The sequence below is a fragment of the Limulus polyphemus genome, unplaced genomic scaffold, assembly GCF_000517525.1.
Source record: "Limulus polyphemus unplaced genomic scaffold, Limulus_polyphemus-2.1.2 Scaffold1025, whole genome shotgun sequence".
Taxonomy (NCBI): domain Eukaryota; kingdom Metazoa; phylum Arthropoda; class Merostomata; order Xiphosura; family Limulidae; genus Limulus; species Limulus polyphemus.
Window position 1 is genome coordinate 253,738 of NW_013666635.1, and position 18,264 is coordinate 272,001.

An 18,264-nucleotide genomic window follows, 5' to 3' on the forward strand; every position below is an offset into this window, starting at 1 on the left:
ACTCAGTACGGTTCAAGCCAGTGATTTCTGTATAAAATACAATCGTTAGGAAAGTAACTAAACTAACAGCTGACCTTAACACACCACCCACTCAGTACGGTTCAAGCCAGTGATTTCTGTATAAAATACAATCGTTAGGAAAGTAACTAAACTAACAGCTGACCTTAACACACCACCCACTCAGTACGGTTCAAGCCAGTGATTTCTGTATAAAATACAATCGTATTATTTGTCTTGCCAACACTTGTTCTAGTCAGTGTTTGCCAAGTAGTTAATAGACTGTTGATATATATATATAGGATTAATCACATGCACTGAAAGTCACATTTAGTCACCTTGAAAACAATAATAACGCTTGTTGACAACTAAAAATAGAATGTGCATTCATCTCTTGTAAGAAAACAAACTTTTAATTTTATTTATAACTCAAGCTTTACAAGTTAAATCAGCCACTTAGCATGAAAGTGTGTATATGTGTGTGTGCGTGCACGCGCGCACGTTAATGAAACGTCCTTGAGTAGACGTAGACCCTGGGGAACTATGGTAGTTTTTATCAAATCTTCGATGATGACCACTGAAATATTTCTTTTTGTTGTGACAATCATATCATTAACTGAAGATGGCAGGATGTACTAAACATTAAACATCGTCTAGGCTAAGACCATCTAAAGCATCATCATTAATTACATCTTCTGATGACAGCTCAACATGTTATGATCTGAGTACACAGTATGGTTAATTATTCAATGAAAATCATCTCTCGTTCAATTACTGCATTGATATTCCAGGAATTAGTAGTGCAAGCATTCATAGTTGCAATCGTGGTTTCCTTTTTGTGTTGAAAGGTAGACAAATGTAAGAGAAACATTACTCATGGTGAAATATCAGCAAATGTAATTTTAATAAAGATGCCTGAAATGATGAAATATTTACTGAATTCAGTGTTTCATTCCGCAGCTCAGTCAGCTCTAAGTTTATTGCTGATGGGCCTACCAAATGTCAGCTCTAGTTTATTGCTGATGGGCCTACCAAATATCAGCTCTAGTTTATTGCTGATGGGCCTACCAAATGTCAGCTCTAGTTTATTGCTGATGGGCCTACCAAATGAAGAGCCACAACTAGTATAACTATGTAAAACATAAGAGCATGCATGTGTAGTTATATTATTGTCTAATACAGTAGACGGGTCACTGTCAAGGTTTTTTTACTGTATCTAACACGTTGTATTTACTTACAACTTTGTTTAGCCCCCTGGTGGTTCAGCGGTAAGTCTGGGGCTTATAACGCTAAAAGTCTGGTTTCAATACTTGTGGTGGATAGAACACAGACAGCCCATTGTGTAACTTTGTGCTTAAAAACAAACAAGTAAATAATACAATATAAATTTATTTACAAAACCAAGGCATTGCTCAAAGAAACGAATAACACTTGGTACAGAAGGGTTAAGCAGGAGTGTGGTATTTACAGTTAAAATCAGTAAGATCAGACGTAAAGCACTATAATTAATTCAAGTTGCAGAACTAGTATACTGAACAAAATTAAATAAAACGCCAGATAAAAGAATGTATTCATTATACATTAAAAATAAGAACAACTTAATAGCGGCAAATATTACATAATATTAAGCAGAATGAAAGCAGGATAAACCCAAAATACAAAATAAAGCGGCCGTTGTTTTATAAGACACAGGTAAACAGTATGCTTGTAAGTGCCCTACCCCAATGGTCCTCTAGCTCTACAAACATTTAGCAAACTCAATGAGTGATTAACTGAGTTTCTGCCTCTGGATTGAGCTCAGAATGGTAACACAACTTGTAACCAGCCACCTCAGATTATTGTAAATGGAGCATTTGGTTTATGGATGTGATACAGCTGGTTTTTGACATTCTACGCTTGTTATCTTTCTGATAACCATTCTAACTAGAAGCTGAATAACTGAATTACGTATCAGCGTTGGCACAGTGTTCACACTCAAGCAAATAATTAATTACTCGTGCAAGAGCAGTGTCATAGTGTTTCTTCTATTATCAATTCTATCACCGAAACAGACAATACCAATACACTATACTGAATGTGAACATGCCACAAAACCTCCTCGAGCATTGGGAAGTGATACGTTCTACTTCTCAACATGCATGTATGCAGTTGGCTTTATTTGAAGACAATCTTATCTGAACATTGTTATTCTTTAGAACTGCAGCTCATCTGTTGTTCAGGTGAAATTGGTTGACAACTTTTCCAGCAGATCCATTCCAAAGTTATGAATGCCTGAACCAAGATCAGAGATGACTGCCTTCGTATGATGAGCGACAATACTAAGGTATGAACAATACCAAGGTACGATCAGAAATAGATCTATCTGCTAACATCTAGCTTATTACCATCTGCCAGAACAAAGTTTATGTTAACTGTCAAAAATCCTGGCTTCACTTTAAATTAGCAGGAATAGCTGCAGCTATTTCTTGTCGTTGACCCTCTTACTTTGGTTGCAGCATCAGATAGATCACAATTTGTGCTCACTGCTCCCAGAATATTGACAACAAACATCCAGGGGTTTGGTAAGACAAGTCAAACATCCGTCACGATCTAGGCAATATTCGAGGAGATCTCCTGCTGTGTAAATGATATAGTTATGTCAACTATATCAGGGAATCCATGTTGTTTTATAGGGAATTATGACAGTTACAACACAACACTTTGTGACGTTTGAAGTAACGGAACTGTTGGCTGAAATTTTGGTCGAGTCTTGCCGGTCATTGCATGTTGACCCTTAAAACTGTTCAGGAGCAGAATTAGCTACAATAACCACTGTTCTTGTTCTTTATTTGATTTCAGAATTTAGCTTAATGTAACCTCCTCGAACCATGTCACCACAGTAACAGATTTGATTAGGGATAATATCCTTAAGCCTCATGTGATGACGTATGGGTTTATTTGGTACCTTATAGGAACTTTTGATAAGAGCTTCTTCACGATCCATGGATGATATGCTCAGATTGTCTGCATAAGCACTCTGCTTCTGGTAGGGCCCAAGCATTAGAGTCTTGAATTTGGCCATATTGATTTCTCGGTACTTCATAAGATCAAACCTAACCATTCCAGAACCTTCTATGGTACCCTTTTAAAAACTGGTGAACTAAATTCTTACACTTCACTATCAGTGTGAAACAGAATAGCATACAGGTACTAATGTCTCTTCTTCTGTGCAGCAGAGTCTTTGTAAATGACTGAGGATAATCACGAGATACGTAAGTGTCACAGAAGAAACCACACAAGCTGGTCTTGTGATTCCCAGACAGGACAACATCATCATGATCCATCCTTGCTGCCAAACACTATTGAATACCTAGTAGTGTTGACGTGAGAGCCAGGGTCCCCCATATCACTTTTAACTTCTTGGTCCTGAGAATGTATAATGAGTGTGGGCATAGCTTTCACCATCGCTTGTAAGAGTCCTTTGTTCAGAAGAAGGGGTTTGTTCTTGCTACACTCTCAGACTTTGCGTTCACCTGAAATGCAGCTTCATCATCTTTACCATAAATTTCCTATTGGCTTAGAAACTCATCTTCCATGGTCACAATTTTGAAACTCAAAGCAAGTAGAAAGGCAAACAAAACAAATAAACACTTTTGATACAAAATGAAGAAAAGTAAATCCACGATCACGGGCAAAGCTGGGGGCAAATCTGCAGTATGGGAGGTTTAGAAAGCCTTGTCTGTGAATGAATAAACTGAACGTGGACATCAAAGCTCGAACGCGAGTGTAAAAGAAATAAAATAAACCTTTATTTCTTACACAAACAATCAAAACGTCCTATAGCAGTTTGGCTTAGTAAGTTTATATGCTCAAGATTAACCTCTTTGGCTGCTGGACTGAGGAAGTTTAGGCCTTCACGTGGTAAGAGACAGAATAATTGTGTATTAACTCGACAAAAGACAGTACAATTGTGTCCATAGCACCTTTTCAAGTGAGGCCGAAATACTAGTGTAATATTTCACAATACTAGATTTCTTAAGTCAATAATGATCCTCACTATACATATTCAGGAGGATATTAACTCACATCTCCTGCTAACTTATACAAACCTTTACATCACCCCTCCGCTTCAGTGTAGCCAATGTCACAGGAGAGAAACAACACAAAAATCTGGACAAGGGGTATTTGTTTTATACGATGACCACTGTGATATGTAACATTAGTCCAAAGGAATAATTCAAGAACTGAATCTTACAATTAGTTAATTACTGTTCACAAGAACATCATCTAAGTACAGAAGACCTTCACGAACACGTTTGAAGAATATTCCTGAATATATTTGAATAAATATCTACCGTTTAACAATTTTAGAAGGATAAAATTTGTCAATTTTCAAATGTCATAGACAGTAAGGTATTACAGTTAAAACGATGTACAAAGTAATGGACTAGGACTGGATTATGTCATTCATGCGCACATACATTTGTTCCTTAATAACTGGTGTATGCGTGCATACAGAGAAGTTAAAAGAAAGCACATTATGTTAGTGTTGTCACTTTGGAATTAGAGATACCTTTACCTATGTCACCGTGAATGGCCAGTTATGAAAATGACTTTAAACTATGCTAGAATGCTTGAATAGAATGTACTCATACAATGAATTAATTAGACGTTCCTGGCTCATTAGGATCAGCCATCAAGGTTCACAGACTTCATAAGTATATATTTAACACTGGAGCTAGTCTTAGGAGTGTTTTTAAAACAGCAGTTATCGTAAAAAACGTTTGAAAAATTAAATTTGAAACAGGCCATGATGTTCTGTTATTATAATAAACGTTACAATCTTAAATGGATTATAACTTCCAATAAAATTACATGATATTATAAACATTAAACTCTTCAAACCCATGCTAGGTTACACATATTAAGTTTAGTGTGTACATCTGTGGGTAAGTGCTAAGCTTACGGACTTACAACGCTAAAATCCTGGATTCGATTCCCCTCGGTAGATAAAGCGCAAATAGCCCATTGTGGCGCAAAAGCAATAACAACATATGCTAATATATGAAGTGAAACACTCCACTTCTTTCGTTTAAACGTTACAATATCGTGATATTGTAATTTCATATTATCAATTCATCAATGTAATAATATAGTCTGGTCGATACTGTTCTACTTCATACTTCAAACACAGTGAAATGTAATACGATGTAATAATATAGTCTGGTCGATACTGTTCTACTTCATACTTCAAACACAGTGCAATGTAATACGATGTAATAGTATAGTCTGGTCGATACTGTTCTACTTCATACTTCGAACACAGTGAAATGTAATACGATGTAATAATATAGTCTGGTCGATACTGTTCCACTTCATACTTCGAACACAGTGAAATGTAATACGATGTAATAGTATAGTCTGGTCGATAGTGTTCTACTTCATACTTCGAACACAGTGAAATGTAATACGATGTAATAATATAGTCTGATCGATACTGTTCTACTTCATACTTCGAACACAGTGAAATGTAATACGATGTAATAATATAGTCTGATCGATACTGTTCTACTTCATACTTCGAACACAGTGAAATGTAATACGATGTAATAATATAGTCTGGTCGACACTGTTCTACTTCACACTTCAAACACAGTGAAATGTAATATAATGTAATAATATAGTCTGGTCGATACTGTTCTACTTCATACTTCAAACACAGTGAAATGTAATACGATGTAATAATATAGTCTGGTCGACACTGTTCTACTTCATACTTCGAACACAGTGAAATGTAATACGCATTTAGGTATCCAAGAGTTACTCTGTTTGTTTCTTAGTTTGTTGATTTCGAGGTTGTAAAAAAGCTGACAAGTCCTGGATGTGCTTTACGATAATGCCACAGCCTTGACAGTGACCAACAGTTAGATGCTTGCAGTAATTTTCAATATAAAGAAGTGAAATCACAACGTAAAATCCTGTTTGGAACTAATGAAATCGGTTAAATCTACATGTTTATGTATTTTGAGAGTGGCATTTCTGTTTATTTCAACACTCAAGGACATTCTTGGCTATCCTGTTGTTTGGAAGTTCGTGAACTTGCTCTTTTAACCCCCCCCCTCCCCCACACACCAACTTTAAAGTTAAATATGTGCCAGGTTTGGTTAACTTTAGAGTTGGTGGGGGAGGCAAGCTTAAAGACCTGTTGTTCGGTCTAATCCATATAACCTTCGAGTAAAGGAACAAACAAGTAGCAGTCTGGAGTGGAGCAAATGAGGTTTTTTTCTGTAAAAATGGATTTAAATTTCGTAGGAAGTCTGATCTATATTTTATATTATATTTTCTATTTCCGGTCAAATTAGAAACAAACAAACAGGATTTCTTAGTACCATCATAGGGATATCTCATTCCACTCAAACCGATCAAATACTTTCACAGATCTGTACTGCGTATTTTATTGTATATTTTCTGTTGTCCGATTTAAACGTATCCGTTTGTGAAGACAAAGTGGTTGTTAAAAGAAGAAGAGCGCAGAATATTTGAGATTGTCCATGAATGATTCATCAGTCTGACAACACATGGCAAACTTTCAGCCTTCGCTTAACCGTGACATTTTGGAAACCTAAAAAAAAATGTATAGTCGTTTCTTTTGTATTAGCCTTTTTGTGATGTGTACATGACTGTTTTATTTTAATTTCTGTTTTTCTCACAGTTTTTTTTCTTTGGTCGCAAATGATTATATTAACAATAGGATGTTAAAGTTTTCTATGTGAAATGATTTGGTACACTTTAAGTTAAAATACTCACGTATTTCATTACCTCACATATATAATACTTAAACGTAAATCGAGAGCACGTGACATCAATGACCACTGCCTAGTATGCAGTTAATTAATCATTCGCGAAGCATTACAAGTTAACCAGGTTGAATAAAACATAGGAAAATTACCCGAGTTATGCCACTTTACGTGCAAATAGAGAGGGCTAAAATATTATCTAGCATGTTTTTATGAGACCTAATATACCCAGATTCCTCTGACATTTCTTTATGAGATTTGATATTATCAGATTCCTCTGGCATTTTTTTATAAAATTTGATATTATCAGATTCCTCTGGCATTTCTTTATAAGATTTGATATACCCAGATTATCTGACATTTTTACGAGGTTTGATATACCCAGATTTTTCTGGCATTTCTTTATGAAATTTGATATACTCGGATTCTTCTGATATTTCTTTATGAAATTTGATATACTCGGATTCTTCTGAAAATTCTTTATGAGATTTGATATATTCAGATTCCTTTGACATTGTCTTTATGAGGTTTAATATACCCAGATTCCTCTTCTGACATTTCTTTATGAGGTGTGATATACCAAGATTCTTCTTTTTTTTTTCGTATGCTGAGGAATCAGTACGAATGAGACCCCGATTAAGAGAAAAACAACAACAAAAACAAATAATCAAAAACTGGATGTTTCATTGTAAAATATGTTTGAAACTGTCGCCATGACACCTCCGATTTTAGTCTTTTCATATAAACCTATTATTTTGTAGTTTCTCATTATAACTTTCTTACAGCTTCTTCTTTCATAAATATTTGCTGTTGTTTGTTATTAAGCATAAAGCTAAACAAAGGGCTATCTGTGCTCTGCCCACCACGGGTATCGAAATCAGGTTTCTAGGAGTATTAGTCCGCAGACATTCCGCTGTATCACTGGGGGGACGAACATCTGCTCGGCCATTGAACAAAAATTCGATGTTATTATTTATATTTTTCATATATATTAGAATTAGTATTTGTTATATCATTCACCCAAAGATTGTGTTTGTATATTGCTAAAACCGTAGTTAATAAATAGTATTGATTTATATTTGACTTATTATGAAATTCAGTTCTGAGGGCCCCCACCCCACCCCTTCCTTAAAAAATCTGCCGGACAACCTTAAATACAACCTTTTGAACTAAGATAACAAGATTCATTAATACACGGTAACACATACAGAAAATTTTTCGAGAACTGGATCGTTTTACTTGTCACAATAAATTAATGTTGGCTATATAAAAGGCTTAGTGCATTTTCAATGCTTGTGTAAAATATTTGGATGTCTACGGAAACGTCTATAAAACTATGTTTAAAGACGTCTCACCGAATAAGGCACTAATGGAAAGAGCACAACACAGTTCTTGGTCAAAAACTAGGCAAACACACACTGATAAGTATATAGATATAGTTGTATATAGATAGTTGTTAAAAAGAAGTTTGTACTTAAGTCATGTTTTTGTACTAAGATAAACGCTTCTTCGTTTATTAATAATTTGAAAACAAGAATGAAGAGTAAAATATACATAAATTTCCTAGAGATTAGAACAGCGTTTACAAAACTAGTATCAGTCACAAACACACACATTATAAATATTTAGTTTGATATTGCTTTCTATTTCAAACACTATAAATGTATTATAATGGTGAAACGAAACCCAGTTCTAAAACACTCAAGTGCGTAAGTGACACATGTAGACATGTTCAAAGTATATTGTTATGTTCGCGCAATATAACGACGCTTCACGGAAATATCTCAAACACGACTGTTTACTAGCCAGACCACGAGGTTACCATGGATGCAAGTTCATGCGGCGCCTGATTGGCTGGTATATTTATGTAATTTCCAAATTTGGCTATGATGTCAACTTCCTGACCGAAGTTTGTTTAGTCATTCTCTCACTAGAGTAACAATTGAGCAGACGTCGCCGAAGTTTTTCATAACCATAAAAAATAGTTTTGTATTCCTAATTACGTCCAAAACAAACAGAAAATGTTTTTATAAAAATCCACTGAATATATGAATCAACTATTATGTTGCGATAGAGAAGTAGTGAGAAAGACTGAAAAATGAAATAACCACCAGATTATTATAGAACTACAGTATATCAACCACACTATTATTATAGAATTACAGTATATCAACCACACGATTATTATAAAACTACAGTATATCAATCTCATGATTATTATAGAATTACAGTATATCAACCACACGATTATTATAAAACTACAGTATATCAACCACACTAATATCATAGAACTACAGTATATAAACCACACGATCATTATAGAACTACAGTATGTTACACATTAGTTATTTCTGTTAAGTTTTTGTACTATACGAGATAAGAACGACTGTTTGTATGTGTTGTTGGTTCGTTACAAAAGAGTGGCAGATTCCACTGGAGAATTGTGTTTGTCAGCTAGTCAACTCATATTTATTATAGAACTACAGTATATCAACCACACTCATGAGATTGATATACTGTAGTTCCATAATAATTGTGAGTGAATGCGAATGCTTTCTGTAAGTACATAGGTATAACTAGGAATCGTTAGTAAGTGTCTCTTGATATACAGATCATCGAGACTTTCCCACCTTTATTCTCTTACAAGGTACAGCTTTTACAGTAAGTAAGATTTGTTTTCAGAACAGGTAGGACGTTTCAATTGGAGCGGTCATTCTCAAGTACATAAGTTTTAACGGTAAAGAAAGTATTAGTATTTAAATCAACAATCTAACAATGTATTTAAAACTTGTGTACTGGAAAATTATTGCTCCAGTGGTCAATACGTCATACCTGTTCTAAAAACAAATCTTCCTTAATGTAATAGATGTAGCTTGTAAAAGAATAATACTTAATTAGTAAGTAAACTTAAAACAAAACAATTAATTTCCCACTTTTTATTTTATCCAAACAACACTGAACCGCACAACAATAATTTTGACATCCACAGTTTCTGAAATTCAGATTCAAAACAAACTACGATATTTAGAATCAGAAATATTAAAAATATCACGTGATAATATAACTTGATCTCCCCATCTCCAAAAAAATTGAATTATCTGATGAAAACATTTATCATGTACAAGTTATATACAGATGTGATATTAAAGAAGCTATGTAAAAGGCCAATCTCTGTAAATATGTAATGTAAAAGTTAAATAAAAAAAACTTGCTCTCCTTTTTCTTATGTTCATATTGCTGCTTATTCCAGTTGCAATAAAAGGGTGGACCTTCATTAATATTTTCTTGTTTAACTTGTTTGCTCTTTTATAGAAGTATTTAATGACACATCTTTAAATGGATGACCCATTTATTTCAACTTGACTATTTTGTACATGAACATGTTATGATTAGATATCACTACTTCCCGTGTTGAATATTATTTTTTTTTCAAGTAACGGAGAATAAGATTCAATTCGAAGTGTGGTTCGAATCCCAGACGTCAGGGGACACTAACAACACCGATGCAGCTTTTTAGGTACTACACCATTCCCTCATTTCAGAATGTCCAGAAGGACCTTAACAGCGTAGCGTAATCTTGTGGCTTTGGAGAGCAATTGAACATTAGAGTTATAAAAATCAAAATAACAATAATATATATATGTGTTACAGTTGTCAAACACCAGTTCAGATTTACACGTACCCGTGGAATTGTGTTTCATGCAGGTCTTCAGTAAGAAGAAGGACCTTAACAGCGTAGCGTAATCTTGTGGCTTTGGAGAGCAATTGAACATTAGAGTTATAAAAATCAAAATAACAATAAATATATATGTGTTACAGTTGTCAAACACCAGTTCAGATTTACACGTACCCGTGGAATTGTGTTTCATGCAGGTCTTCAGTAAGAAGAAGGACACAAACAATAATAATTCTACCGTATTTTCATTTCTCCTAATGTCAAACAGAGATGATCCTGTGATTGGATATGTTTATAAACACATGAATAGTGGCATTTCAGTATCTGGAACAGATATGGCAAAAGTTGGATAAGAGTTCGTTCCTGTGTGGTGAGTCATGACATCCTTCTTAACTTGTCTGGAGGCACCATAGTGCTTCTAGATTTGTGGTTAGATTCGCTTCTACACCGCATTAATCTTTGAACCTTGGATAATGACGAGATGTCATGAAACATTCCAGACTGCAAACAGTCACTTAACGATCTACGTCATTTTTACTACAAATAATACCAAAGAGGTGAATTTGAGAGTGTTAAATTCAAAACTGGTAATCTTTATTATCCAAGTACTTTGAATAGTCACTAAAATTTTCATTCAAATATTGTAATATGTAAATATATAATGTTTAAATATAAACATATATATTGTTTAGAAATAACAATTCTCGCACGATAGTAACTTACACAAAACGATTATAAAGTAGGGTAAAAACATTAAACAACAATTGTGACATTGTATAAGATATTTATTTCAAATGGCTACATGTATTATAATAAGATAACCATAACAGATTAGAACTTATTATATTGTTCACATCGTTAAGAAATTAAGAAAAAATCTAAACGATTCAGATCAAAATAACTGATAACAATTGGTATTAAATGAGTCACTTGAGCAACTAGAAACAAACTTTAGCAGATGCAGAGGTGACATAGGAGATAAAACAAAACCAACCATCAATAATGTATGAACACGTTTAAATATACATGATTAGTTTGTGTAAAAAAAGCACAAATTAATTAGATCAGTGAAGAAGGAGAATCATTTTAAAACAAACATTTTACAACTGGTGACAAATATATTCTTAAACTAACTTCACCTCGGGCAACCGGTATGAGTCTTGAAATAAGTCTCTTCAGATGGAGGTAAATAAATAAATAACCGGAAATAAACCTGATTAGTGGAAACAAACAAATCAATCCAGTAGTGATTGGCAGAAAAATAGAAACAAACGTAAAGAGGGAGGGTACAATCATAAACATTAAAGATGGTGATATATGAGAGACTTGAAACAAAACTTTTTAAACAGATTAACGCCAATAACACTTACCAGTCATGCCAGATGAGTACCATGAAATAAGTTCACTATTGGTAACAAATTAATGCCAACAGAACCTACCAATGATGAACTCAGCAAAGATGACACAAGTGACTAACAATGCAGCTTAACAGTAGTAACACAACCCATCAATGATAAGTCAATTATCATAGCTGATAGATTAACACATACACAAATATTTAGTGGTGACGGTTGAACACCAACACAACTCACCAGAAGTGACAAACATAAACAAACACATTTACCAGTGGTGACAAACGGATGATCACCAACTTATATCATTAATGGTGACGAATGAAAACCAACACAACTCACTAGAAGTGACAAACATAAACAAACAAGTTTACCAGTGGTGACAAACGGATGATCACCAACTCATATCATTAATGGTGACGAATGAAAACCAACACAACTCACCAGAAGTGACAAACATAAACAAACAAATTTACCAGTGGTGACAAACGGATGATCACCAACTTATATCATTAATGGTGACGAATGAAAACCAACACAACTCAACAGAAGTGACAAACATAAACAAACAAATTTACCAGTGGTGACAAATGGATGATCACCAACCCAATTCACTACTAGTGACAAAGAAAATCATCACAGGTAACCACTATTAAGTTGTAAAGGTAAATTGTGATCAGGAAGACAACTCACTTGTTGCGTACAATAAACAAATATTATAAGTGTGACAGGTTAACACAAACACACAGTTTATCAGTGGTGACAAATTAGCAGCAAATAAAAACCCAAAAATCATCAACAACAGTGGTGATTGTTGAGCAAAGTGAAAACTCACCAGTGTTAACTGTTGAACCACAAGTGACAGATTAACGTAAATATAATTCACCAGTAGTAACAACTGAACACCATTAAAATATGATATTGGTAACACTTTAGGCTTATCACTAGCATAGCTCAATGCTGGTATAAGAAGTACGAATACACCTTAATAACGGTAACAGACGGTCATTACACAACTTACACTGTCTGGCAAGTTATAACGTCTCCACACATATAAACTATACAGTTGATCAATACAAATTATAATTTAAGTTTTTCGTGCGAATAATTCCATAACACTCATTTCAGGCTGAGGTTATAAAGCCCTCAAAACCATATGAATTAAACAACAATACTAACTCTTTGATCACAGAATTGGAGTCTTAGTATACAGTGAAGCTACGTTAAAAAAACTGTTAGGTGCCCAACTTATGTGTCTTTACATTGTTCTATTTTTACCGAATTTATACAAAGTAACTAACCAGCGGCACTTTGGTTAACACCATGTCTTATCAAATTAGCTTCTAATAACGTTACGATAATGGTTTTTGTTTTGTTTTTTTGGGTGCTTAATCTTTTACGTATCTAAAATACGGTGACTAATGATTTACATTTTCATGTGTATGTTCATACTGTTTCATAATAAAATACATTACGTTAAGCACTGGTCTGGCATATGCATACTTTCAATGATCATCACGAAAACATGTCGACGTTGGTGTCCCCCGAAGTTATTATATAATTTTATGCTTCTGCATTACTAAATTGTATATCGTCTAGACCGAGATGGAATCTATTAGTCCGCGACCGTATAGAGTTATAACACTACATAGTACTAATCGAACAGTCCAACAACTACCAGTTGTTGGAGTTATTCTTACAAGAATCAAAATCTTATATTAAAAACTGATATAATCATTAAGTGTTATTATTTATTCTTAAAAGTTAATTTCATCTGTGCTGACACAAGACGTATATATTTCGATAAAAGTGTCTACACAAAAACCGAAGGTACTTGCCCGCTTGACGCCTCGACGTTATCCGCTATTCAGACAGAGATGAGCCCAGCAATATTTTGATTGGCGGGTATTTACAAGTAAAGGGTTTCGACCTACCTGCTGCCATCGATCTTCCAGAGAAGGCTGAGCCGAGAAGTACCCCGTGTCATGAACCACCTGAAGTTCGCCGAAGATTCCTCCGCTCGGTAGCACATCCATATTTTCCACTAAACCTTTTGGATTTGAATTAAGTGTTAAACTGCTGTTATACTGATCTCCTGGCAGCATTAACTAGTAATCCTGCATGATTCCTGTACCGAGTGAAATCATACGTTTAATGCTCAGTTTGAAAACCACGGTCACTTATAAGTCCGAGTGACTGTCACGCTACAAATAGAAGGAACCTCCGGTAGGCTGCCTACAGGCTACACTAACATATTTCCATTCTGACATCAGCCCAGCAGCACCAGTCGGCAGTAAACTGCTCGATAGGCTGCACCACCATGGTACTAACTACGAGTCTCTAGTCGCTATAAGCGGAATATGTTTACAAGCTCTCTTCGAGCCTCGTTCTTGTCTGCAGGCAGCAAGCAGCACATTCCAACTGAGCTTGTTGAAAATGAGGGGGCATATGCTAAGTTCTAAAGGGAAAGTCGTACTTTTAGAGCATCTTCTGGTCAGATTGTTTGAAATATCAACACTATAATACTGAAACGTCTTTAGCGAAGTTTGTCAAGTATCGACTTATTATTAAATATAAATATTCAGGAACGAGAGTATAAAAAATAGAAAGTGTATTACTAATTATATGTAGCACGTAACAACGACCAATGACACTAGTGCATAAATCAGTAATTTGAAGTGATGACAAATTAAAATTTCATGAACATTTTAATTTTTATGTATAGAAATACTTTTATCTGTTTCGTGATCTAATAACTACTTTGTTTGAGTAAAACATTCTGTCATTAACTTCATGATATATAGTATCACGAATATTATAACATTGCTGTTAACATTTACAAATGTATTTGTATAAGTGAATGAATACATAATTTGTCGAATCACGAGCAGCACATTTCATTTTTGAACTAACTTCTTTAATAAGGGCGACGAATACAACAAAGAACCGTACTGGTTTACCAATATCTTTATAAATTACCACTAATTAACTAATCTTCAATAAAGATTAATGATCAATATTATATATATCTTTTTCCTTTTATGATCTATACAAATAATACGCTTACGTTTGTCTTTTCTCACAAATTTCTCGATGTCATATCGTTAGAAAGGCCTTTGTCCGAGGAGTTTGTATTGCAAATTGGTTTTTCCATTCAAAATCACCTTACCTGTTTTTTGCTTAGTCAGCCTTTATAATACAACGAGTATGCTACATGATGGCATAATGTTGTTGTTGTCATCTCGTAACGACTGGCTTTGACTTTAACTATAGTTTTTTATATGCAAAATATTTCACATAAACAACATTTAACCCACGTGTAATTTCCTAAAAATAATGAACATTACAGTAAATACTATTTCTTTAGCCTTTCTCGACTTATTTAGGTGTAAAATACGCATGCGCAGTTCGTTCAAAACCATATGCTTATCACTTTGTGAACACGCATTCAGACGTTTCTGCATATTCAACTATGTTTGCCTTCATTACAACTTTACTTTTATGTTACTTTGCAATAATTTACTTTCAGTTCGTTTGATAGACTAATATAAACATCTTTTAGCTACTTTTTTCTTTACTACGGGTTTTATTCTTCGTTTTTTGTGAGTTTCTTTGTTTCAACTCGTAAAACCATGTCATATACTGAACGCTCATAACTGTTTCATACTCTGTACACTATTATAAGTACCATTACTTTATTGTTTATTGTATGTGTAGTTTTGTTAAGTAAAGTTACGTATATGTAGTTTTACTATATAAAGTTACGTCTACGTGAGGTTGATTGTCTGACCGGTAAAATGTTTTCAAATAAACAAAGATTTATTGATCCAACACACAATGGCTGCAAGAAAACGTAACTTAATTGGCGTGTGTGACAATGATAGAATAGTGAACATTCAAGCGAAGGGCATGCAAACTACCCAAATGTTTTACTAGTCGTGTCTCGTCTACAACCATTTGTCTAAATTGCCTGCATAAAAGTGTTGCAACAATACTTTAACCCGCCCTTTACTATTTCCAAATGCGTTAAATGTCATCGCAAATTATTATACTTGTTACTGTAATGCTATTTTAACATTACAATTCTAGTGATAAAGTTACTATAATAACTCATTTGACTGGTAATGTCAGTTATAGTTTATATATTTCTTCCATACATACGCCCCCCCCCCAGCGGGACAGAGGTATATCTGCGGACTTACAACGCTAGAATCCAGGTTTCGATACCCATGGTGGGCAGAACACAGATAGCCCATTGTGTAGCTTTGTGCTTAGTTACAAACAAACAAACAATCCATACATATATTTAATAAAAGGACGTTTTCACTCCATTGGTAACTTTTCAGAGGAACTTCATTGTTTTCCAGTCGATAAGCATAAATTCTCCAAAGGTAAAACGATTTTGAAGAATAAGTAGTGACCAGATATTTTAGATATATGACTTCAACATGCTTGTTTGCCTTTGTATATAATCTCGAAGCTCAGGTGAAACGTGACCGTTTTAAGACAACAGATGTAAAGACATGCCAATAGGATATCAATAAAACCAACGAAAAATGTTAAATGCATAACGTTTACTATCCTAGTGGTCAATAAGCCATAATAACGTAGAGAATATAGGCTTCTATGGTGTGTCTGTGTATGAACATCTAGGTATTATTACTGTATCTGTTTCTTATTATTATTAGATTCTGTACTATTTAGTTTGTTGTTTTTAACTTTTTTAACTTAACTAAAATAAATTTGTCGAAAATAAACAAACACTAAGCAACTAACAAACAAATGACTCATTTGACCTGAAAACGAGCTAATGTGGTATTCTTAGATAACCTACAAGTATCAAGTAGATAGACCCACAATAGCAGAAGATTCACCCAGGAATACTGAGGAGAACAAAATGAGTGTTTCTCTTTAAGAACAAAGAGAAGACTATACTTACAAGACGATTAAAAACATTTATTCAATTCATACAGTTCACATACGTATCCTCGCAGACAATGGGACAGTCTTCTTCCTCCAGATTGTTGGGGCTTAACTTTCCAGTTCTTTTTCTCCCAAAATCAATGTATGTAATGCTGAACACTCAAAGTCGTACGTCTTCTTTGTCGATCGCGTCATGGAATTCTGCGCTGAGAAAGCGTTGTCGAATCTAGAATGTAAACCCACTTGCTTTGTCTAGTGGAAGGCATCATCTCCTGACCTTTGTTCCCTGACAACATTGGTCAGCTAGCACTTTCAGTCAATGTCATAATCGACCAGCCAAAGATATTTCAGTGCTGACTCATTCGACCCAAATCCTTTATACTATACTGAAACATTCCTGTGGGCAAAGGAAATGTGACCAACTAGTGAACAATAGGTGAAACAACTAGAATAAGACAAAGTTAATCACTTGCTGGACCACGTGTTACCGCTATTACAGTGCAGAAATTAAGAAATTATAAAAGTTTTGAAAATTTCTATACTACTATAGAAGGTAGGAAACACACGATATGCATGCATATCACACTATCATCAGAATATATCTTCACATTTTTAAAGTGTCCTATGATCGAACTCTAACCTAATACACAAAACGTAAAGAACATACACTCAGAGTAAAGTTCGATTCAATTGAATTCATCTTTACACAAATCATTTCAGCCATTAATCTATTTTCTATGTGAGTGTTTCAAAATACGATTTCTTCTATCAAAACTTGGCCAGATGTGGCTTAGAGGATTAGCATGCTAAGACATCTGAACAAATAGATAGCATCACTGAAGTAAATGACAATGTCTCTAGAAGCAAGTTTCAGTTATGCCATCTACTCCAAAACTCTTGGATTTAGCTGGAGAGTTCTGGTTTGAACCTCAACTCTGCTACATTCATATTTTACCCATTATCATTGTCTTGACCATAACAATCCTTAATATGCAACCTAAGGTGCTAAGAGCTTTCAAAAAATATTAAATCAACCCCAGATCTATAGCATCACCAGTTTTGAAAAACATTCAGAAAATGCTGTATCATTTGAAAATCAACATTTTGGACTTACACAAGTTGAAGAGTGACTGACGTTTGTTTAATATGATATCTAATAGAAAAAATGTTTGTTATTTAAGTTATTTGTTATTTCTAAGTTTGTCAGCCATAATTTCAAGTAATTCATTTTGCACATGTTCTACATGATGATGGTAATGAAGTTTTATCACTTGTTAGCCTGTTTACATGCTCTTGCATAACTGGATCGAATTTGATAAAAAACTCCATCAAATCTAAGTATTGTCATTTTTCTCTTCATAAGTGTGGGCAGTCATGCTCGGTTGTGCAAGGTTGTGCTTTGATAAATATTATTTGCTATAAACTATTGTAGTTAATTTTGATAATATTGCTGCTTTTCATTAAGCACATTCTGGGCTTGCTTTTCTATAGTCCCTTCGTTCCTGAGCTTATTTTCAAGGTCCAACCAACAGGGTAAATT

General features: G+C 34.4%; 1 protein-coding gene across 2 annotated transcripts in view; it reads right to left on the minus strand.

Moving 5' to 3' along the window:
* LOC106461757 (Krueppel-like factor 6) overlaps window positions 1-14,199 on the minus strand; it is a 115,450-nt gene extending 101,251 nt beyond the window's left edge. Inside the window, exon 1 of one of the 2 annotated variants that reach the window (XM_013921604.2) lies at window positions 13,736-14,199. In XM_013921604.2, coding sequence (XP_013777058.1) covers window positions 13,736-13,906 — 171 coding nt within the window. In that variant the 5' untranslated portion in view covers window positions 13,907-14,199. The remainder of the gene's footprint in view (window positions 1-13,735) is intronic. The other variant, XM_022388791.1, reaches the window with a different exon arrangement.
* Between the last annotated feature and the right edge of the window lie 4,065 nt (window positions 14,200-18,264).